At 48.8% G+C, this 23388-nt stretch overlaps 1 protein-coding gene across 1 annotated transcript in view; it reads left to right on the top strand.

Annotated features, from left to right (window-relative positions):
* The window catches only part of POLR3A (RNA polymerase III subunit A), a 47094-nt gene extending 23921 nt beyond the window's left edge, over positions 1–23173 (top strand). Inside the window, exons 17-31 of the mRNA XM_019745940.3 lie at positions 573–684; positions 1725–1843; positions 3465–3602; positions 5357–5527; positions 6449–6562; positions 10806–10892; positions 10983–11065; positions 11579–11749; positions 12762–12855; positions 13042–13134; positions 14185–14349; positions 14845–15009; positions 15234–15365; positions 16441–16573; positions 17819–23173. Coding sequence (XP_019601499.1) covers positions 573–684; positions 1725–1843; positions 3465–3602; positions 5357–5527; positions 6449–6562; positions 10806–10892; positions 10983–11065; positions 11579–11749; positions 12762–12855; positions 13042–13134; positions 14185–14349; positions 14845–15009; positions 15234–15365; positions 16441–16573; positions 17819–17967 — 1926 coding nt within the window. The 3' untranslated portion in view covers positions 17968–23173. The remainder of the gene's footprint in view (positions 1–572; positions 685–1724; positions 1844–3464; positions 3603–5356; positions 5528–6448; positions 6563–10805; positions 10893–10982; positions 11066–11578; positions 11750–12761; positions 12856–13041; positions 13135–14184; positions 14350–14844; positions 15010–15233; positions 15366–16440; positions 16574–17818) is intronic.
* Positions 23174–23388: the final 215 nt, after the last annotated feature.

The raw sequence follows: 23388 nt of genomic DNA, 5'->3' as shown, positions 1-23388 counted from the left end.
TGGAGGCCTCAGCAGCGCTTGTTTTTAGTGGAAACATGACTCCTAAGTGATTCAGCATCCTCAGTTGTGAGCTGAGATATGACAATCTGGATGAGCTCATGGACTAGAATATTCTTGTGAGAGTCACCTCATCACACGCTTAACTTGTGGAAATTCAAATGTGTGCTCAGCAAGAAAAAATAGACAAATCTTATAAATAGTACCAGTATTATCTTGCGCTTTATACATTTATTTAGGCACGAGTGTTTATATACAACAATATAGATGCAGATCCATCATTGTCTGGGTTCCTCTACACAAAGCCATGTGCTTTCTACTTTATTGCCGTTTAAAGAATTTTTCAGGGTTTTGTCACTGATCATTTCCACCTTACACACTGAGTTTGAAACCTTGTAGAATATGTGGGTCTGTATACATAAGGCATCCTGGTCTCCTAAGGCTCTGAAACCTCTACCTTTGGAAATCTGACATCTTGCATAAATGTTTTCAAATCTTGAACGTTAGACAACACATTTGTCATCAGCAGAGGCAGCAAGGACGACCCCACCACACGTCTCCCTTTCTCCCCCCAGGCTTTGATCCTCAAGGAGCTGTCTGTGATCCGCGATCACGCAGGCAGCGCCTGCCTCCGGGAGCTGGACAAGAGCAACAGCCCCCTCACCATGGCTCTGTGTGGCTCCAAAGGTGAGTGTGCTCCTCTCCGGCCACTGCCGTCATCTTGTTCTCCATCAGGCTGGCTGGTTTGCTTCCGGAAAATGTAAGAAGTATAATGACTCACAGGCCTTTATTTGTACGGCATCTTTTTAAATCGTATGCAGTTGACCCGAACAACACAGGTTTCAATTGCGTGGGTTCACTGACACACCAATCTTTTAAAAATCAACTGTATTTTCAATCCGCGGTGGGGAATCCACATATGCAGAGGACTGACTTAAGTTATACATGAATTTTTGACTACAGGCAGCCATGGCCCCTCACCCCTACATTGTTCAAGGGTCAACTGTAGATAGAAAAATAATTATTTGCATTTTGGGGGTTTTTAACTCTTCTAGAGGAGCTTGGTAATGTGTGTGGATATCTGAGTTTGAGGGTATTTTGAGCCACTTTAAGACAACTTAAAAAAAAAAGGCTAAGGATTTTTAAAATAACATATTTAGTGAAGAGGCAAAATGTTTTATTTTCTTAGTTACCCAGGACCTTAAAGCTTAAGTTTTCATGATACTGTGCTCAAATTCAAAACCCCCATGCATCTTCTATTTCTGTAAATTTTTTACAAATAAAGTCCAACCTCTTGAACTTTGCCTTTCACCCTAATATTCTACTTCCTGCTCCTGGTACGTGCCCCACACCTTTCGCATTCCTGTGTCTTTGCTTCCCACTCCTCCACCCACTTTGGAACTCCTCCCCACCCTTTCATGTCCAAGTCACGATGTCCTGCAACAGTCCAACCTGGTGCTGCCGCCTGCTGGAAGACCCCCAGGAGGTCTTGCCTCCAGCCCCGACGGGCACGGCTGCTCCAGCACCTCCAGCCCTCGCCCTGCCTTCCGTGTGTTACCGACAGCTCTGCCCTGCCTTGTTCCCGTTCTGCCTCACAGTCCCTACGCTATGAACTCGTTCAGGATAAGGGGCTGTGCTGGATTGCGTTTCCATTTGATCCCACAGATCTGCTTGCACATCCATTAGTTTTATTTTGGTAAATGAATATCATTCCTGACCGTCCCCAGGTTCCTTCATTAACATATCACAGATGATTGCCTGCGTGGGACAGCAAGCCATCAGTGGCTCCCGAGTGCCAGATGGTTTTGAAAACAGGTCCTTGCCTCACTTTGAAAAACACTCAAAGGTAAGCAGTAGTGGGTCAGGCAGAACTTTGAAGGACGACCGTCAGTGCAGAAGAGAGTAACTGAAGCTCTGTGGCTGCCAACCGAGCGATTCCTGGAGGTGGTGTAAAAGGGCAGGCGCTCAGGGTTGTTATTGCGTCTTCAGCCCCACGTGAGGCCTGTGGGAGGAGCCTTGTTCAACCCAGATCTATAGAACTTGGACCACTGCCCTCTGGTATGTTTTCTCTGAAAGGAGGAGGATATCACGTTCCCATCCAACTTAGCTCAAGTAATGGAAACATATCGTTACTTTATATATACAAGATAGTCATAGTGTGAAACACACTGAGGAGACCAGGAAACCCTAGGGTCTGCTCTCTGGAATTCTCAAACTCAGCTTTTGAATGACTTCTGAGTGCCATTGGCCCTTGTGGTTTGGGCGCTAGTATAAGCAGAGAGAGGGAGACAAACCTGTGCTGGGGTGGTTCTGGAATTCCGGGGCAGACGACTATTAAATCTGTAGTTAAGGAACTTGGAGTAGATTTCTCATTCAGTAAATTCTGGGTTTGGAGTCAGCTGTTATTCCCATTAAAGCACAGGTGCCCAGCTGCTCCTGCCCCATGGAACTGCAGGATTTCTGTCTGGCCCCTCCTGGGGAGACAGGACTGCTGCACTGAGAGTGTATGGCTAGGCTCTGCATCAGGCAGCCCCAGAACAATTCAGGTCGTCTGCCCAAACCGGAATTGACTGGAGGTCAGGCAGATAAATGGCCACTGGGATGGCACCTGCCTGTACTTGTCCAGCTCAGAGTTCTAAGGCAGCTTGACCAACCGAGAGCAGAGGCCAGGGGCGGCCCGACTTCCCAGGCCCTGCACCAGTGCTAGGTTTGGGAGAGCTGTGCTTGCCTATGAGTGTACCAGCTGGCCCTTAAACAAAAGAGGGAAGCTGGAGGTCGGCCTGTGCATCTGGATTGTGCTCTCAGGAACATAGAGCTATCCAGATCAAAGGCCATTTGCCCATTTCACATGCTGCTTTATAGATGTATGTGTTTCTTTTATAGTGTTTTTGAAATACATTTTACATATCATAATCACCCATTTAAAGTGTGCAGTTCAGTGATTTAGTATATTGACAGAGTTGTTTGATCATCACCATAATCTAATTTTAGAACCTTTCCATTGTCCCAAAATGAAACCCCATAAACATTAGAAGCGCCTGGTTATGTTTTGGAGGTGGGCAGGCCTGTCCCGGAGGAAGGATGTCTTAAGGGGGTCGTTCCCTAGGGAACGGGCAGGGCAGGCTGCTCAGTCAGCAGGTTCCCCGTGAGGTCCTTAACCGCTTGCCTGCTCTATGGATAACAGCCCAGGCTTTGGTTTCCCTCTCCTGAGCCACTTGCCTGCCACTGGCACCAGCGCCAGCCCCAGCTGGAACCTCACCCTCCTTGTCTCTGGTAAGGATGGGTTGTGCCAAATTAGTTCTCCTCTAAGAAAGGGCACATAAAACCTGACACTTCATGAGAGTGCACTGGCCAGGTATGTATAGCCTAAAGGTGGGGCACTTTCTGATTTGAATGGGTTTTGGAATTACGGACCTTGAACTTTTTCTTTTGTTTGATTTTTCTTTTTTTTTCCAATCTCTCTTTAGCTCCCAGCTGCCAAAGGCTTTGTGGCTAATAGCTTTTATTCTGGTTTAACACCAACGGAGTTCTTCTTCCACACAATGGCTGGCCGGGAAGGTCTCGTGGACACAGCCGTAAAGACAGCTGAAACAGGATACATGCAGGTAACCTGAAGCAACGTAGGCCGCTAGCAACAGAGTGGGGCAGGGCGCTGTGGGTTTTGACTGCTGAGTGTTTACATATTTTGAGCAATAATTTATCTGGTCCTGATATTTAAAAGGAAAAATGAAGAGACATAGGTGCCCTAAAAATAAACAATACAAAAGGGTAAAGTTGATGTTCTAGATCCTGTGTACCTCGAGTGATTAAGCCCAGGCAAGAACCGTACCTACCCGGCCTCTCAGAGGAGAACGTGGGCTGGAGACGCATCCTGGGGACGCACCATGGAGCCTCCCGAGCCTGTTCCCTAATACGTGAGGGGGGGACAAGGCACCTCCTGATTGTTGAGAGGACTCTGCTTCTCGCTGTGCAACTATTTGTGTAACTTGTTTTTGGTATCATTCTAATTGGCTCCAAGAACCTATTCCAGGGCCCGTAAAAAGGCCCTTTCTCCACTGTACAGTTGTAGGATAGGTTCAAGTGGACAGGGCTAAACTAGAGGGTGTCCTGTTCCTGTCCTGGGGACCCGTAAGGCAGAGGAGTGAAAACTCATTCTGTAGAACTGCAAGCAAAGCATTTTCTTTGCAGTCCAATTTTCACTTCTACTCTGCGTACTCCATAGCCTATGATTTTTTGGGTTTTTTTATTTCAATGTTTTTATCTACTTCCAACACCAGATAAAATTAACACTCCCCAAGTTGCTGGGCCATGAACTTGCTGTGGCTCTGTGTCCCCTTTCTCCCTACTGTGGATCCCAGTTTGAGAAGCATGGCCCTTTGCAAGCTGGGAAATCAGGATCGAGCCAGAGATATGAATGAGTGGGCCAGAGCAAACGAGGTTGATGAGGGTGAAAATGGACTTGACTCAGTAGACACCTATTTCCATAACCTCTTCTGTACCTTATGTGTCATTACTGATACCTCCCTTTTAATCATCTTTTGATGGGAAATTGCCCTTCAGTTTTGGAGTGTGCTGCTTTTGTCAAAAACCCAACAGACTAAAATGCTTTTACCACTCTTGCCAGAATGTCTTCTGATTCTTCTGACTTTATATTTTGTCTTGACCTTTTTGGAGTAGAGAGTATGACTTTCCCAAGCAGTGTGTTAACCTAGAACAAATTAGTTGTATCATAAGGGATTTTTGTTCTGAAGCTGCCTGGACGAAGACTTCTTTCTGTTTAAATCACTGAGCCACCATCACGTTGCTGGCTGGAGTGTGTTCTGCTGGTGGAAGGTTTTTCCCTAAGCAGGTTTGAGAAATGGCTGCTGCCTGCTGCTTCACACACAATGCTGTCCCTGTTCTCTCTCTCCCCTGTGTCCCAGAAGAGGGTCTGTACCTGATCCTCTGTAATTCATTTTGAAGTCCACAGGGGTCCTAGATTAAGTTGTGTTTAGAAATGCAAAACTATTGCATTATTTTATACCTCAGGGAAAAGAAGAGGGAAGGCAAAGCAGGCTAGGAAAACAGTGTTTGCATAGTCCTTTGGGGGTGATGGGGTTTAAGTTGCATGTATTCTAAAACACACTAAAGTGCTGGAGGTGGGAGCATATTCTAAATCCCACTGGACAGGCTAGTGAGGCACTGTTGGGCTTGTTCTTGGCGTCAGGGGAATCTTTTTAAGGCATTTCTAATAGAATGTTTTTGTGTGATTAAAGTGGTAGTAACCTTGAAACTTATAGTTGCAACTCTCACCCTCTGCACACGTAGCTGGTCTCCTCAAAGCAGCTGAGCTGTGTTTCCCCTCTTTCTCTCCCTGTAGAGAAGGCTTGTAAAGTCCCTTGAAGATCTTTGCTCACAGTACGATCTGACAGTGCGAAGCTCTACGGGCGACATCATCCAATTCATTTACGGGGGAGATGGCCTAGATCCTGCAGCTATGGAGGGAAAAGATGAGCCCTTGGAGTTTAAAAGGGTTCTGGACAACATCAAAGTAAGATTTAGTATTCTATCTGGGGTCAGAGTGTTTTCCAGAACATTTTTAGAACGGAAGTACCTTTTGGAATATCATACACAGTTAATGCTCAGTCATATGTACCAACCACTAGGTTAGTATTTTTCTCTTTGTGTTGCTTCGCATAATTTCCCCAAATCTTAAAGGAAAAACACTCTCTCAGTTTCCAAGTCCAGTGTTGGTAGTGATCGAAGACCAATAGAAGGGGCTTTGGTTTCTGTGTCTGGTGCCGTGTGATAGGAGAGAGGCCAGTGTTGTAAGTCACGGGTATTGAGAAGCGGCCACATTTCACATACTTTAACTGGGGGTATAATTTAGAACAATCGTTTGGAAGGTAGTTTGGTAATACTGATGTGAATTTAAATGTGGCTGCCATTTGAGCCAACAGTTCTCCTTACTGGAATCTGCCCCACAGAAATGATCCAAATGTGCCGGAAGTGTTTTTCCAGCACTGTTTATAGTAGAGACAAAGCATCAGTGAAGGGTGGCTCAGGTACATCATGGTCTGCCCGTCCGTTAGGATGATACACAGCCGTTACAACGGGAAATCCCGTGAGCTTGGGGGTGCAGGAGTAGTTTCACTCTTGAAATGTTTGGGGTTTTTTAAAACAGCAATTTGTATTTGCAGTGCCAGTCTGGGGTGGGATGAAGGCCGGGTGGTAGCGGAACAATACCCACTGAATAGCCCAGAAGCCTTTGTATAAGATGGAGTGTCAGTTTCCCCCGTTTTCACCTTCATATTAAAGGCAGTCTCAAATTTGATTTGAAGGGAAAAAACATCACAGGTTGCTGAAAGCTCACTCCGCGTAAGGTCGTTTGTGTCTTACAAGCCCTTTCAGTTAATACTGCCCCTCTTCCCCGTGCCCTCCTACATCACGCTATTTCCTTTTACTACTCGAGGCAGTCTTCCCGTGTCAGAGCGAGCCAGCCCTCAGTAAAAACGAGCTGATCCTGACCTCTGAGTCGATCATGAAGAAGAACGAGTTCCTCGGCTGCCAGGACAGCTTCCTGCAGGTACGCTCCGCAGTGCTGGTGGTCCCGGCGTGGCTGTCACCCAAAAAGTGTTGGCCAGGTGCCGGCCGGTGAATTTGTACCAGCCAACTGAAGTGAATGTGTGTCCTATCTCTCTTAGTTTCTGTCTTTCACACAAGTGTTTCCCTATTAGGAGAAAACTGCTTTAGCTAGAGAACTGATTCTGAAAGCCTGTCCCTGTGAGCACTCTGCAGTCACCTTGTGGACCAGCTCTTTCTTCAGTCATTCTCAATCGCAGTAATTTGTATCAGTACTGGGATTGTTTTAATACCATCTCTTTTAAATCGCTCTTTCTCTTACCATAGTGTGGATCAGAAATCCGTGGGGTCAGCCTTCCTTTCTCTTCCAGGGAGCTGCTGCCTTGATATCCTCTTGAGGTTTTTTACTTTGTTTGTTTTTGTTGTATTTATCTCACTGACCCACGCAAGCAGCTCCTTTCTGTGGTTATGATCAAAAGCAAAGGGATACAGAAATCAGTAAATGGTTTCCTTTGTGTACTGATTGGTAATTCAGATGCAGCACAAAATCAGGACTGTGTCCCTTTCAGTATCTCAAAAATAAATAGCGCAAAGTGAAACTTGAAGATCGCTTTTAATTAAGGGAGCTCTTTCATATGGTGAGGCGTGAAAGGTGAAAAAGAGATGATTCCAGACTTTAATATGTTAAAAATCAAGAGTGTGACTAGGCTGAGTGCCTTTGTTTTGATTTTTTTTTCCCCACAGATTTTCCTTTTTTTTTTTAAACTAACAAATTAGAATTGTAATTTTGTTTTTCCGCATAACTGTATTTCCTTATTTATGTCTCTGTTCATCCTTGAAGACCCTAACTGAGACAGGCTATGAGAAATACAACGAGGTAACGTACTTCGCATGCTGTGAGTGCCGAGCGTAGCGGTGCGGACGCGAGCAGCACTCCAGCTGTCTGCCAGCCCTGGGGACGGCAGGTTTCTGTCCCAGTGCTGGCAGACCCAGCTTCCTCGGTCATCACTTTGGCCTGGTTCCTTTCTTGCCTTTGACAAGCTTTCACGGGTGACCCACTGACCGGCAGTGTTTATTTATTCAGCGATCACTGGTTCATCCATCGCTGTGTCAAACGCCGTGCAGTTCCCAGGAACACAGAGATGCCTAAACGTGTCCTTGCCCTTCAGTGGCTCACAATCTGATGGACTCAGATTTGCCAAGAGGATCCAAAATCCTCTAGCCAGACATTCACCTGAGCCCCTGAAATGTTCTCTGGCCATAGCCTGCGCCAGAGTGGAGGCAACTCCTGGGTGGCGCTGAGCCCTGGCCCAGCCAGAGGCCGACGCCTGTGCTCACAGACGCACTGTGGAGTGAGTGTGAGAATTTAACTGCTGGTTAATCGTGTGATTAATTGCCTGCCAATTGCTATGTTCATGTGAGTTCCCTGTAGTATGCATGGGTTGATTCAGCTGAATCCTTAGTACTAGCTTATTTCAGTTTTCATTTCTGCAAAATGAGCTTTTTCCCCCCTCCCCAACCTCCAGAATATCTAACTTTTGTGTAAGGAAAGTGATTCCTTTCAGCAAAGGCACTGGAAGTGGGCCCCTGTGGGTGGCAGCTGAAAGATCTCATTTCCAGTGCTTAAGCTGGGGAATGGTTTTAGCTGTGTGCTCTCTACTTCTCTGTGTGCATAGTTCCTCACAGATGAAAATCCCCTGGGTCTGCTCAGCCTTACGCTCGTTCCGGTTTCCCTGCACCGACAGGTAGGGCAGCCTTTAACACCTGGTGATCGAATGGCAGCATCTGAGCCAAGAGGGCTTTCAGGACACAGCGACAGGCTGACAACTAGGCTGGGGGAGGAAATTACCAATGTGAAAGAGGCTCTTGATGATATAGAAGAAAAATTAAGTGCCAGCCAGTATCAATGCCTTTGAGGATTCCCACTGTTAGGCAGAGTCTCACCAGGATAGGTTGCTCCACTGCCCTCTCCAGCTCTGGTTTCCCCCTCTGGTTTGCAGTAACTGACTTTCTCTGAAAATGCAGTCTCAAACTCATAATTAATAAGTAAGCCTGGAGATTTTCTCTTTAAAAAGAGTCTCATGAGAATTTTCAAGTTCTTGCAAACTAATAAAAGTCCTTTCTGTATAGAATGATGGCTGAGTGGCACAGTAACCCTCTGTGTATCGTCATGCTTTCTCACTGAGCAGGCGAGCTGGCCAACAAGGGCAGTCAGGAGAAAGCCATGTTCATGAACAAGGGATAGCCAGGGTGTGATGGACCCTCCTCCCCCGCCAGGTAGCCCCTTGGTCACGTGGGCTCCTAAGAGACAGACTGAAATTCCTGGTTGGCAGAGACGGCATTGCAGAAAGTCCTGCCCTGAGAGCAGACTTGGGAGACAGCTCTGACTTCGAGGAGAGGCCTGTCGCTTTGGCCAAGCCCCTGACCTCGCTCAGACCCGGTACCTTGTGCTCTGGAGTGATGGGACTGGTGAGATCTCATAGGGAGGTCTCACTGCACCAGGCAGCAGCTGCCTGGGAGCAGCCATGAGCTGAGCCACGGTGTGTTTTACTTTCACAAAAGGTAGTAACTAGAAATTGCTAGGTAGTCTATGGGAAGCTAAGGAAATGTACTTTTGCAGGGTTAGGACAGAGCTGGGTTAGTTAGCTGTTAAGCGCTCTACAGGTGCCTTGTAGGGTTTATGTTTGCAAAAGTGCACTTCTGATTCAGTCTCCTTTTCAAACATTTGTTTTAGACTCCAGGAGTTTTCAGCTATGTGATATTAACTGAGCAGACTTGGGGCAGGCATGCTGGTTTTCTCCTTGGGGCCCCCTCGGCCAACCTTAGAATGGAGAAATAAGACCTTATGAGGCTTTGCAGTCACCACAAGATTCAGTGCCCCCTTGGGCCAGCTCACAGGGCATCCATGCGTGTGGACCTGTCCTCAGCCAGCCACACAGAGCTGCTGGATGCCTGCAGGCAGCCAGAGTCCCATTCATGCTCACTGTCGCTGTGATTTATCCAAAGTCACTGCGGGAAATTATGTTTCCCAGAGGGCTGCTGAGAAGGAAGTATAATCTGTCCACTCTCCTCATATTCTCAAAAATGGCCCTGGATCAAAAACAGCCAATTGCTGTCCCCAGGACTGCATTACAGTGGCCTCTGAAGGATGCGGCTACTGCATGATGTGTGCCATCAGCTTACCTGAGAAGTGCTCTAAGAGTCAGTCCCATAGCACTTAATGTGTGAGCCCTGGGGAGCAGGACTTGGACAGGTGTAGCTCATTAAAGCCCACCACACCCCCTCTGTAAGCACTCCCCGAGAGGAGGTGCTGGCAGATCCTGGTTCTAGGAGTGCCCACGAGGCTGGTTTTATTTCACAGACACACAGTCAATTGTAGAGCAGATGGGTTTTCCCCTTTGGTTGCTAGAAAACTTCGAGTCGGGTCTGTAGTCTCTATCCCTGCTTTGTGGACCCTCCACATGATGTATTTTTCACTTTCCTTGCTCCGTTTTATTGCCATCCTAGGGCTCAGAGTACCGTTTTAAAGTACAAGAATAGCAAATGTACTGGTGTTTCATTTCTCGCTTAAAGAGTGGCTTCCAGGAATCTTCCAAAGTTCTAATTGTATATGGGAAGGAAGCATGAGACTGGGGCAGTGAAGCAGAGGTGAGAGTCACAAGAAAGAGAAGCTGGGTTCGGGAGTATTTCCTTTGAAATGAAGGCAAGCTGAAAGCAGATGTTTGAAATGCGTGTATGTCTATGAAGCTGTGCGTTAGCTTGTAAGTATTTAAGTTGATCGTAATGGCTTCAGAAGAAATTCTCAGAAATGAATCAGTCCAGACACTAAAAGTATACATGGTGCGCTTCCACCTGTTCTGAGCTGTGTGACTGTAGGCAACACGGTACAGCAGGAGCGCAGAAGAGAAAGCAGCAGGTATAAAGGCTTATCCGGGCGTCACTCCCCTGTGCAGTGGGGGGCGGCACCGCAGGACGGAGAGGGGCTGGGGGTGCCATGGCGGAGTCAGTGGAGTAAAAGGCCTTAGAAACACCCAAACCACTGGGTGATGTGGCCAGGGTGTGGATGCTGTATTCCACAGCATCGGAACATTTTGTTCTAGAACTTGTATCTATATTGTGTCCCTTATAGTATATACTTAGCTATCACTAAAATATGGGATTGCTTTATTATTGAAGTTTATAACACACATCATGTCATCCAAATTACTGAGAAATATGCAACTGATGTTTGCTCTGTAACCTTTCAGGAAATAAAAAAATTCATTAAGGGGGTTTCTGAGAAGATCAAGAAAACCAGAGATAAATATGGCATCAACGATAACGGCACCACAGAGGTAACCACCTTCCCCGACGGGTTAGGAAGGACACTCAGGGATGTGCAGGAGCTTCCAGCCCTGACTCTGCACTTGGTTTCGTTCTTCCAGCCCCGTGTGCTGTACCAGTTGGACCGGATCACTCCCACCCAAATAGAAAAGTTTCTGGAGACCTGTAGGGACAAGTACATGAGGTAGGGATGCTGATTGTCTTAGGCTGCCGGGCGGTCACATGGGCCTCTCATATCCTGTTTCCCCACGGAAATAGAATCCGCACCAGCACCACTTAGTGACAGCCAGCAGTTGAGCAGGTTCTGTCACCTCTTATCTAGGGATTCCAGCGGGTAGATAAACTGGAGTCACTAAGGTGTGGAAATAACTGCAAAGACATTTCCCAGTGTCCTCCCCACAGAGAAACTGCCGTGTAGTTGGTGGGTGCCAGCTACTCTGTCTGCCTTCGGGACTGTTTGTTAGCAGAGCTTAGATCTTCTCCAGGCACTAGGTGTTCGGTCCCAGTCATCGCACGCTGACCGCAAGTAGCCACACAGTGTCCACTTTCATTACTGGACGCCTGTCCCGAGCACAGCCCGGCTCCTTGCCAGCTCCTTCCTGACTCATGGCGTCTGCATGTTTTCGCATGAAAGGAGATAACCAGAAGCCCCGCCCCAGCAGTTTGCTGTACCTGCATCCGTGTCTTTCCCTTCTAGGGCACAGATGGAGCCGGGTTCTGCGGTTGGTGCGCTCTGCGCCCAGAGCATTGGCGAACCGGGCACCCAGATGACCCTGAAGACTTTCCACTTCGCAGGCGTGGCCTCCATGAACATCACGCTGGGCGTGCCCCGGATCAAAGAGATTATCAACGCTTCCAAGGCCATCAGGTGCCTGCCTTCATTTCCCTTCTGTTCCCATCTCCTGTCACGTTTCTTGAGAAACAGCAATTCTCTCATCACAGAGGACACTCAGATGGGCGGCATCCCAAACGTCGCTGGAATGCTTGCGTTAATCACATTTTAGTTTTTAAAAACGCCACTTGGGGAAAAAATAAGTTGAAACTGGAGACAGTGAAAGTGGAAAAAGCAGTTTTTTATGGCCACAGTTCACGTGAAAGAGAAACAAAAAATCAACTGGAAAAATTGTAGAATTGTGTCACTGTAGATTTTAAGCTTGTGATGTCATGTTCCTAGCCTAATTAGGCCTGGCTGATGTGTCTACCACTTGGGCTATGGTCGCATTCTATGACTCCTGCATGATTTCATGATAGGATTCGTAGGTGATCTGAGACTAGAAAAGGGAGAAATACATTACAGTGCATTTGATGACAAAATGATGATTCACCTATGATCTGACTCTAACAAAGTGACAAGTAGCATTAAGTGAAAGAAAGCTGTGCTTGGTTCTAGAACAGTACCTTTGGGCGTCCAGGGCGGCAGGAGCTTTGCCTGCCTCCTCTGGGCTGGTCAGAGTGTTCAGGGAATACCGCCCAGGACAGTGCGGACAGATGCTGAGAGCTAGTGGTTGAAGGAGCTGGAGGTGTCGTGGGGAGGACGTAATGGGGGCGGGGAAGGGGTGGGAGAAGCTGTAATGCATGAAGGACCAATTCACTCAAGGAACAGAACTAAAATAACTACTTATCAGGACCGAAGAGGAAGAGGTAGGTTCACTGGGCCAGGGAGAATTTTCTAAAAGCCACTTCATTCACTGATAGAGTGGGTTGCCCGTGAGCTCCCAAAATAGTAAATCTAAATGAGAATGTGTGAAGGAGCATGTCTGACACGCAGTGAACGCTCCATAAATTGCAGTTGCTTTTAACATCACGAGTCTAAATGGTCGGATTCAACAAAGCGGCGGCGGCCGTCCTCCTTGTGCTCTAGTCGATTTTCCTTTTCATAGCACTCCAATCATCACAGCACAGCTGGACAAGGACGATGACGCAGATTATGCTCGCCTCGTGAAAGGCAGAATTGAGAAAACCCTCTTGGGAGAGGTAAGGAGAAATCCCTCTTAGTAACAAGGAAACTAGACCAGCAGCGTTGCAAGGGAGTATAAAAAGCAGTAGCAGTGGGTACATCGGTCAGTGTGTCTACACTACTCGGTGTCTAAAAATACAGCGAGCGGTGATGCCCTTAGGAAAGGGGAAAGTGACTAACATTCTGATCTTCCGACGCTACAGATTTCCGAGTATATTGAAGAAGTGTTTCTTCCGGATGATTGCTTTATTCTCGTCAAGCTCTCCCTGGAACGGATTAGACTTCTGAGACTGGAAGTGAGTCACGTAATTAAATGTGTTGAGGAAGTCATCCTGTGTGAGTCCCAAGACAGGTGCTGATAAAGTAGGGCAGGCGTGAATCAAGACGCCAAGAGCACCGCCAAGGCTGTCTTGGTCGCTGTTCCTGTGCGAGTCTGTTGTTCCTCCACATTCTCTCTTGTTAAACCTGAGACAGACATTGCCATTGAAAGACACAGGAAATTAGTTGAAATTCTGTGCAGGACATAAGACTCATTCACTGTGACAAAGAAGTACAATGATTGGTCTCCTTGTCTGTCTTCCCAATGTCTGGGAGAACCCATAGAGCCGGCAGTGTCATGTGTGGCCTCCAGCACCCAGCACAGCGCCTGGCTAGCTCAGTAAATAGTTTTGGATGGGCAGGTGAAGCTGGCGTTTACGTATAGATGACAGTTGCAAGATAATCAGCATTTCTCAGGGACAGACTGAGGTGGGGATGCAATCTCTGTGACTTCTGGCACCTTTCTCTTTGTCTCAGGTAGTTGAAATCAATACTAATCATACAGCCCATTCTCTTAGGTACCAAGTTCATGTGTTTTCCATATAATGACCCAAATTGAGCAGCCAGTTCTCCAAGTTGGGGAATTCTTTAGTCTGGCTCTGGCTGCCTGCCATGCGGCTGTTTTACCAGAAGAGCCGAGTGGCACTGAGGAATGTAACACTCCAGCAGTTGTGGCAAGGTCAGTAAAGGGGAGGCTTCGCCGATGCTTTTGAGTTGTCCTGGTCTCCAACCTCCTGCCTCCCCGGACTCCCCCGGAGCCCATGGTTGTTGCCATGAACGGAGCATGCAGTTTTAATGAAGATGGAGGAGAAGGGGTAAAAAACTTTGTGTTCTCTTTGAATAAAGCACAAATATACATACAGTACATGAGCAAGTGCACTATGTCTCTGGTATTAAAATTTCATGGTGGGGAAAGACATTGGAGAAAAAAATGACTGAAAAGTCTTCTTAGAGGAGCAATGATGAAAAAAGGCTGGGAAACACAAGGCGTAGGCGCCTAGGCCGTCAGTAATGTCGCCTCCTTGCAGGTGAACGCCGAGACGGTGCGGTATTCCATCTGCACATCCAAGCTCCGCGTGAAGCCAGGCGACGTGGCCGTTCACGGCGAGGCGGTGGTGTGCGTCACCCCCAGAGAGAACAGCAAGAGCTCCATGTACTATGTTCTGCAGTTCCTGAAAGAGGATCTCCCCAAGGTGAGACAAAGTTCGTCCCTTCAGGGCCCTGCCCAGCCCAGTGCCTGGGGCTTTGTGAAGGGAGAGACCGCATTTGCCTTGACCATGAATATCCAGGTGTCAGGGAACCCTAAGGACTCTGTCCTGCTGAGACTGAGGGTGGCACCTCATTTCTTCACTTCTTCTTTGCCGCGCCCCTAAGGAACCAGTCAGATTCTTCACGTTCTTAGCTCTGCCGCACCAGCTCGGCCTGTCAGCGTCCTCTCTATTCTCTCATAAAACCGAAGGTAGAATGAGGCAAGTCCCCTGAACTTCTGCTTTTCTCCCTAATCCCCAAAACAGGACACTTGTAGGTTTGCTATGTAACCAATAGTCACTGAAAAACGGGGACAATCCAGGTAACAGGCCCAGGGCGTGACATTCCAAGTTGTCACAGCCGCTGTGCTTTCTGTGGCCACCAGGTTGTGGGGGCTGTGGGGCCTGCAGGGTCTCAAGCCTTTGTGTCTCTGAGTGCAGGTGGTGGTGCAGGGCATCCCGGAGGTGTCCAGAGCTGTCATCCACATCGACGAGCAAAGTGGAAGGGAGAAGTACAAGCTCCTGGTGGAGGGCGACAACCTGCGGGCGGTCATGGCCACCCACGGGGTGGACGGCACCCGCACCACCTCCAATAATACATACGAGGTACTGCTCACACCAGCTCACCTCCCTCGGTGCCCCCTCCAGGCCTCAGCTGGGTCCTGGCGTGCTTCTCGGACCCTGCTGTTTGCTCTGGGTTCACCACTAAAGATCCATTTCGAGAAAAGGGGGTGCGTGGGGCTTGCCGGGAGCCTGTAAGGCAGAGGAGGACGTAGAAGTAGGGTCGCATCCAAGAAGTGGCTGCTTCCATTCATCCTGGCTCTCTGTAGGTGGAGAAAACTCTGGGCATAGAAGCTGCCCGGACGACTATCATCAACGAAATCCAGTACACGATGGTCAACCATGGCATGAGCATTGACAGGAGGCACGTGATGCTGCTGTCCGACCTGATGACCTACAAGGTGCGTGGAGGGGCCCGGCCTCCGGACAGCAAAGCTGTGCAGCTTGTAGAACACACAGCTGCAGTGACCACCAGTCAGGGGAAATAAGACGTCACCATCACGTGAAAACCAACGCACGGTGGTTGCGCTAGGTGCTCTGGTAAAATTTCAGTATGAAAACTGCCACCTCGTGGCATAAGGTGGGACGTGGTTTTGTCCTTATGAGAAATTATATCTGAGAGCAAAGCGAGCCATTGCCAAAAGCCCAGGATTTCCTGGCAAACCCAGGTGTTTATTCCTTATGAAACCCATACATCACACTTCTGTGGCGATGTCCAGGAAAGACTAAGTTACCCTGATCTGGCGGGGGGGGCTGAGGTGGGCTGGTTGGTGGCGTAGTTTTTTCTTTTCCCAAAAAACATCTTCCCTCTAGCAGTGCCATAGGACAGCAGGTTTTCATAACCCTCCCCGTTCAAACCTGCACTGGATTGCAGAGCGTTCAGAACCTAGTGGGAGAAATGGCCCGTCCCCACCACCTGTAGAAAGGCTGTCATGTTTAAGGCTTCTTTTCTAGTCTTACTCTATTTACATGCATTATGTTTCTGTAATAGTGGGGGTGCCCTTTTTATCCTGGCTTTTTACTTAAGGTTATATTTTCCACGTTGTTGCACAGTTTTTGTAAGTGTACTTTTTTAATGATGCTGAATATTCCTTTGAATGAAAGCACGTCAGTGTACTTAACTCTATCCCTGCTTTGAGGCTTTAAAATTGAGTTTTGAGTTCTTTGAGCCATCATAACCATCTCCAGAAGTGCTCTCTTTTTTTGAAAGGTAGATTTTTAATTGTAGTTCTCAGTTCTTCATTCTGTGTTCCAACGGCCCTGGTTGTGAGTGGAAGGATCCTTGTTGTCAGTGTCTAATGGCGTTCATGGGACACAGGTGGGACAGGAAGCTGTTAGGATCCTGTTCAAACCCGAGGTTGTGACCTGAACAACTGCTTGGCTGGTTTTTGTTTATTCTGTTGAGTGGACGTGGTTTGGTGTTGAGCTTTCATCAGTGGCATGGGTACCAGTCTGACACACTGTCCCATGACGCAGGGCGAAGTCCTGGGCATTACTCGGTTTGGCCTGGCCAAGATGAAGGAGAGCGTGCTGATGCTGGCCTCCTTCGAGAAGACGGCTGACCACCTCTTCGACGCTGCCTACTTCGGCCAGAAGGACTCGGTGTGCGGTAGGTTTGGTGTTTCTAGGGGCATCGCCAGAGGCCTTGCTCATTTGTGTCTTAGATCCTGGCCAGGGCTTCTTGGGAGGTGAGCAAACTGAGTAGGCAGAGCTTTTCTTTTTTAAGAATAAAGTCACAGATCGTGGAATTAGAACCAACCTTTTGTCTCCAAAGCCTGCCTAGAGCACCCTGCACCCCCACATCTGTTAGCAGGCTGACAGTTTCTGGGTCCAAGAAGAAAAGATCGACCCTGGGCATGTAGGAACTTTTCTAGCCCATGGAGTTGTAGTTGGCTATGCAGTCTTACACCCTCTGTGGTGCCAAGGCTGGCAGGAGAGGGGCAGTGCCAGGTGTCCCTGCAGTCCTTTCACGTTCATTGAGCCCCTATGCCACGTACCTTATATACTGGTGTGTCAGCACCTTGCGGTATAGTTATTACGCCCTTTCACAAGTGAGAAGAGTCTGACTGCAGTCTTGCCCTGCGCTGGCCCTATCCCCCCACCACACAGCGCGTCTCTGACGGGCCTGGTGAGAGGGAGCGTGAGCAGGAGCTGTCACAACAGTGCCTGCTGCCCGCCGGCTCTTCCCTGAGTCCTGCACAGAGTCCCGCTGTCGAGCCTTTCTCATGCCAAGACCCTGCAGGCCCAAGGGGACGGCTTGTGAGGGGTTGGTGCACAGGAAGCTCAGTAGCCTGCCAAAGTCACGCGCTTGCCAGCCCAAGCAGGGAGTCCAGGTCTGGCCGCCATTCTCACCGCCAGAGCTCTGCTTCCGGGTGGCCATTTCCCATCTCACCTCCAACTCTTATGTGGATTTGCCAAACAGGTGATAGTCAGGTGGGGCCCCAGTCAGTATACGCCTGTTTTTGGCTCCAAAGGTTAAGTCTTCCTCCTTTCAGAAGGCATAGGTTGCAGATGAAGGGAAAGCAGAATTACATAATTCTTTAAGGTAACTGGTGAAAGGAAAGAAAAGGGAGCAGAGATGGGGGCAGGAGAAGACCGAGGCTGAGGTAAAGGTACGAGCGAGACTGCTTGACAGGCCAGCAGGACGGAGGGCCCTGGGCTTGGCTGCAGCCCTGCTGCCATCTCCCTCCATGTCATGGATGAGGAGGACAGGTGACCCGCCCAGTTCAGCCAGTGGGTGTGTCGTGCAACTGGGGCTCCAATCCCAGTGTGACTCCCCAGTCGGCAGCCGTCCTGTCCTGACAGCCCCCCCAGGGGCGAGAAGCGCTCTGACCTCCTTTCTGGTTGGTTCCAGGGGTGTCCGAGTGCATCATCATGGGTATCCCCATGAACATCGGCACCGGGCTCTTCAAGCTGCTCCACAAGGCCGACAGGGACCCGCGCCCGCCTCGGAGGGCCCTCATCTTCGACACGGACGAATTCCACATCCCCCTTGCCACATAGTCCAGGGGAGGGGACCATGGCCCTTGTGCTGTCTCCAAGGGGCTCAAGACCCTCAGCTGCCACCTGTGCTCTAGGACAGAGTCTCCATCCATGTCTCCACCGTGCCAGCAGCCCAGAAGGCCCTGTGTCCCTGGGAGCCGCCCACCCGGTGACCCTGACCACACCGCAGTGCTTGGTCGGGACAACTGTTTTGTCTGTCGTCTGAAACCTAATCTGGAGACAGCTCCACACCTGCCCGCCTGCCTCCCCAGCCAGGCATCCTTGCTCATTCCCACTCGCCTGTCCACCCACCGGCCCCCAGGGGTCTCACCTGCCCAGAAGCCAGGTCTGAGCCCCAGGGCCAGGCACAGTCCTGAGTTTTCCGTTCCTCAGTCATGCTGGAATCTCGCAATGTGACATACTTGTGTAAATATTGTTACTATTATTTATTTGTTCAGTTTGAAAAATTTGAAGTGTTTGTTACTTGATTTTACTTTTGAAACCAAGAAGCTATAGAAACCAAGAAAGCCAGCATTGAAGCGTCACTGGAAAAACTGGTTAAGCAAATGGGACCGTCTAGGATTTGTAATTGAGCTGAGACTGTCGTGAGGCCCAAGTTGCTCTGAAATGCCTTTTACAGACACCCTGGCCACCCCGTTGTTTTCATCCACCTCCAGTCCCTGCAGTTGTGACACTGCCTTGTCATTCTGCCTTGTGACAAGAGTCAAACCCATTCTTCACGGCCTGCAGAAGCCTTGCTGGCGTTTGGGGCCTACTGAGGTGGGCACTGTCAGTGTGCAGAGATGATGAGTGAGGCTGGCCCAAGCTGCCTGCCAGTGCACAGGACAGCTGCGGGAATGGTGGCCTAAGAAATGCCCCAGGGGCCGTGGTGGGAGAGGGCCCTCCTGGTTACAGACCAACGGTAAGGGGTGAAAGGGCCACCCGGACAGGAAGGGAAGGGCCGAAGGGGGTAGGGTGTCAGCTGGAGCTGGGGACCCGCTGCAGTTGGCAACAGCAGGCTCCTAAGAGTAAATCTACTGTGCCGATAGGAAGCTCATGTCCGGCTCTGAGGAGAAAACCAGCAGGGTAGCCCAGGAAGAACCGCATTGAATGCCCTGCTTAGGCCTCTGCCAGTGCACTGTCACTGGTGGGTTTTTCAAGGCTTCTGAGGGGGTTTTGTGCAATAGGAAAGAAATGGACATAGCTTGTTTTCTAGAGAGCAGAAAGAGTTTGCTCCTGAACAGTTTTCTTTGTACTGAATTTGCTCCTTAGGATGTGCACAGGGCCACGGAGAAGAAATGGCAGTGGCTGCAGCCCCCTCTCTGTGGACAAGGTTCTGTGGAGCCTGTCCTTTCCTGCCCAGAACCGAGGCCCACTGTTCTGACTCTTCCTTCTCAGTGGGGCCTTGGAAAACCAAGGCTGCTTAGCTGGGAATGAGGTGATAGTGAAAAGTGGGCTCTGACGCTAGTTTCTGGCTTTGTGCCCTTGAGGAAGTGAAACGGCACAGCCGATTCGCCTTACTGTATAAAGCCACGGGAAGAAATAGCAGCCCAGACTGAAAAGATGGGGGTTTCTTGTTGAGCGAGAAGATGGTTTGGATGATTAAAGAGATGGATGTGGTAAAAGAAAAAGGGGAGGCTCAAAGAATGCAAGTGGTGTCTTATGGGCCTTTGCTTACATTCTTTGGCCGTTCCCTGGTTGGTTTCCCACGTTCTGAATCAAGGCTGCTAAGGTACTTAGTGCAACCATTGGTTCTTGGGTCTGTTAGAATGAGTGCTTTCTCCCCCGTACTGATGGGATTCTGAGTTAGGAATTCTTGACTCAAGTTATTTTTGACCAAGGCTCAGGTTTAAACTTCTATTACAATTTGTAGTTTGGCCTGATGACCCACCTGTACCCAGGAGGCTGACTGACAAACTTCTCTTAGGGTATCAGTGAAAAAATGCCGGTTTTCTTCACAGTCAGCCCCCTGTACTTTAAACGAGCCAGCCTGTTCAGGACAAAGGAGTAAGTCTGCTAACACACTTACTCAGGCTGCCACTGGAGACTTCCCTACAGGCTCTGCTTCTCTCATGACCTGCAAAGAAGCACAGACGACAGACAGCTCAGGCCCACAAGACCCAGGTCTGCTGGGGACCCTGGGCCGCGGAGGGTAGACTGGGATAGAGAGGGGAACACCAGCGCTCCCTTTCCTCGGGGCGCATGTAACTGGAAGTGGGGGCGGGGAGACACCACCTGGAGCCCGTCCTGCCTGAGTGCTCACCGGGTGGTGCTGAGTCCACGCGTGTGATTGCAGTGGGTGCAGGCACAGAGTCAGGTTTTGATCGGCGTGTGGCACTGGGAGCAAGGTCGGTGAGGGCGCTCACCGCCCAGTGAGAAGCGGTGTCCTGTAGGCACTGCCAGCCCTGCTGGGACCCCTGGCATAGGCAGTGCTGGCTGCTGAATCCTACTCTGCTTTCCACTGGGTCCCACGGGTGCGTGTAAAATTCTCCCTCGTGTGCTCGGTCCTGGCACTGGGCTTAATAGCACATAGAAGGTTAGGGGTTTCCTCAGCCTGTTGGGAAGAAATAAGAACATTTTAAATTCTGTCTTACCCACAAATGGGTACTGTATTTCTGACTAGCAATCTGCCCAGTCCTTTGCCCTTTTCTGTCTTTTGTACAAGGGGTTAAAAATGGCTCGACTCCAGTCTAGGCCCCTGCTTTGCTCAGCACTTGGAGGCTAAGAGATGTTCTGGAGTCTTATGTGTGTCACAGTTAAATGATGGTGTTGTGTTTCTCTTTCAGGGTTTATCCATGTGTATTCACATTGATTCAGGTCTGCTTGAGCCTGACAACTGTATAATGATTATTTTTCTTAAATGTTTGCTGTCTCTTCGCAGAACTCATTTTTCTACCAAAGGTCAGAAGAGGAAAAATTTGCTCTACAAAAACTAGCAATTCATTCCTGTGGGTTGTAAAACAGGGTGATTGGGCTACATGTGGGCTCTGCCTCCTAAAATAACGTCCCCTGCAGCAAGCTCGGGTGCTGGCGCCCGCCCCCACCCCTGTGATGGAGCTCACGCAAACCCCGTGGAGGCGGTGCAGTGTCTCCTAAGCCCGTGCACTTGGGAGAACCTGCCGTCCGGCTGGGATCAGGTCCTTTCATTCGTTCAACAAGTAAGAGCCTCCTATGCCCAAAGCACTGTTCCACGTACAGCAGTAAACAGAACAGGTGAATTATGTAGTAATGCATCTAAAAGGAGTTCTTCAGCAGACGTGGGTGGAGCAAAGGTTCTGGATTAACCTTGGCCAATAGGTGGCCACCAGTCTAGGGCCAGCCCATCGGCCCTCATCAGGGCAAAGAGGGGTCCCTCTGGTCCCAGCCCTCCCTTCAGGGCCCTTCGAGCCCCTTATTTGGACGCCTTTCCTTGAGCTTGGATTCCAGACAGAGTGTCCTGATCAGAGAGACACAAGCCTGCAGTCACTGGGAAAGGATGCTACCGTCCTCTCCCCAACCGTAACATACTTGAGCTGCTGCTGCCTACCTAGCAGTATGCTGTGCCCTCTGGGAAGGTCCCCGCGTGCATGGGGCTTACCTTCTGGTCGGGGTCATCTTGTGGTTAAAAGCCTGGGTACTATGACCAGACTTCAAATTTGGAATGTAAATCCAATATGTAGTGGTACCTAACTCTAGGGTCATTGTGAGGTTTCAGTGTGATTATGCACGTAAATTGTTAGTACAGTGCCTGCCACAGAGTACACACTCATGAAGTACGTTTGCAATCACAGTGACTGTCACTGTTTTACTGAAAGACGTGGTCTGGGAATTCACAACGAAAAGCCCAATCCTGTCACCCTTTTGGATTCTCCGAGATGGAGCTGTCCTTGGCGGCCTTGCGAGTCGGACCTCTCTAGACATCTCCTGCCCCAGTGCCTGCTCAGTAAATCTCCGTGTTTTACACCATGGAGGAAGAACGCTGGGGAAAAGGGCTGGGCAGCCGTGTGGCTGAGGGTTTGAACATTTTAATTTGGGCCACAAAATACATGTGATCTCAGTTGAAGAGTTGTGGATAGTAAGATCAAAATAACTCATATTTTTATAGAGAGAGATGGATATTGATAAATAGGTTTATTATGTAACGGTGTCTCGAGGTAGAACGTAACTTTTTTCTCTTTCAAAAAGGCTGCCATTGAAATCATCAGTAGAGAATGTTTTCAGAAGCTGGTAATAATGGTTGCCTCTGGGAAACTAGAGGACTGAAGGACACAGGTGGAGGGGACTAATTTTTCTCTTGTGCCTTTCTAACTTTGTTACCTTCTGAAAGTATTGCCAGTTTTTTTAAAAATCAGTATCTGAAGGTAAAGAAATCCAGTCATCTTGGAGCTGACTTTGTTCTGGAAAGTACTTCAGTGTTCTGTGCTGAAAGTAGTTGAGTGGTCCCTTCCAGTTATATAAACATAGAGCAAGTAAGCACCAATTATTCAGGGGGAAGGATGTTGTTATCAGAATAAGGTAACCAAAAAGTCTAACACAGCCTTAAATACCTAAGATTTTCTGTTCTGAAATAAGCCAATAGGGGGCATTCCAGGGCCAATACGGCAGTTTTACAAAGCTGTCAGGGACCCAGCTCCCTCTCAGCCTCACCTTTCACCACCCCTAGGGTCTGGCCCATCCTTGTTCCTCATGGTCCAAGGTGGTGATGGAGTCCCAGGCATTCCGGCCAGAACAAGGAGGGAAAGAAAGCCATACTCAGGCACTTCCCTTTAAGGAAAGTTCCCCAAAGTTACCTGTCATTTCTGTTTATATCCCCTCAGCCAGAACTAGCCAAATCCAGCTCCAAGGGAGGCTGAGAAATGTTTGCATTCTGGGTGGCCATGTGCCCAGTTAAAAGGAGGGATTTCTGTTAGCAAAGAAAAAGGAAGGAACAATTGTGTCTCAGCTGCTGGTGTATCAGGTGTTTGTTTGTTTGTTTTTTAAACAAAGGTCCAACTATCCCCCACAAACTCCTTGGAACTGGAATATTGCTGGGGTGGGTGGGACCAAGAAATCTCTTTTCAGAAAAAGACTTGAGACCATGATCCCTTCACTCTTCCTTTTTTTCCCTTTCTTGCAAATTTTATGCCTGAGGTTTTGTGTTTTGTTTTTGTTTTTGTTTAATAAAGTGACATTTAATTTTGATCACATTCCCCTAGCAGGCTGTTGAAAATATCCCCAGGCTGATGGAAAATATAACTTGTCAAACTCATTTAATAACACTGTTTATTGCTCACCTACTATGTCCTGGCCCCAACTCCAGGGCTGGGTATAGAGAGGTCCATGGTCCCTTTCCTTGTGGAATTCATCTAGTCACAGCACTGTCCAACAGAAATACAAGCCACATACGAGATTTCAATTTTTCTAGCATCCACATTGAAAAAACTGCTGAATTTAATGTGAACAACGTACTTCATTTAACTCAAC

Source organism: Rhinolophus sinicus, chromosome 15 (genome assembly GCF_057876585.1).
Source record: "Rhinolophus sinicus isolate RSI-liver-muscle chromosome 15, RSI-T2T, whole genome shotgun sequence".
In the NCBI taxonomy this organism is placed as follows: Eukaryota; Metazoa; Chordata; class Mammalia; order Chiroptera; family Rhinolophidae; genus Rhinolophus; species Rhinolophus sinicus.
The sequence above is the reverse complement of the archived record's forward strand: the minus strand, read 5'-3'. Positions and strand labels throughout refer to the sequence as shown.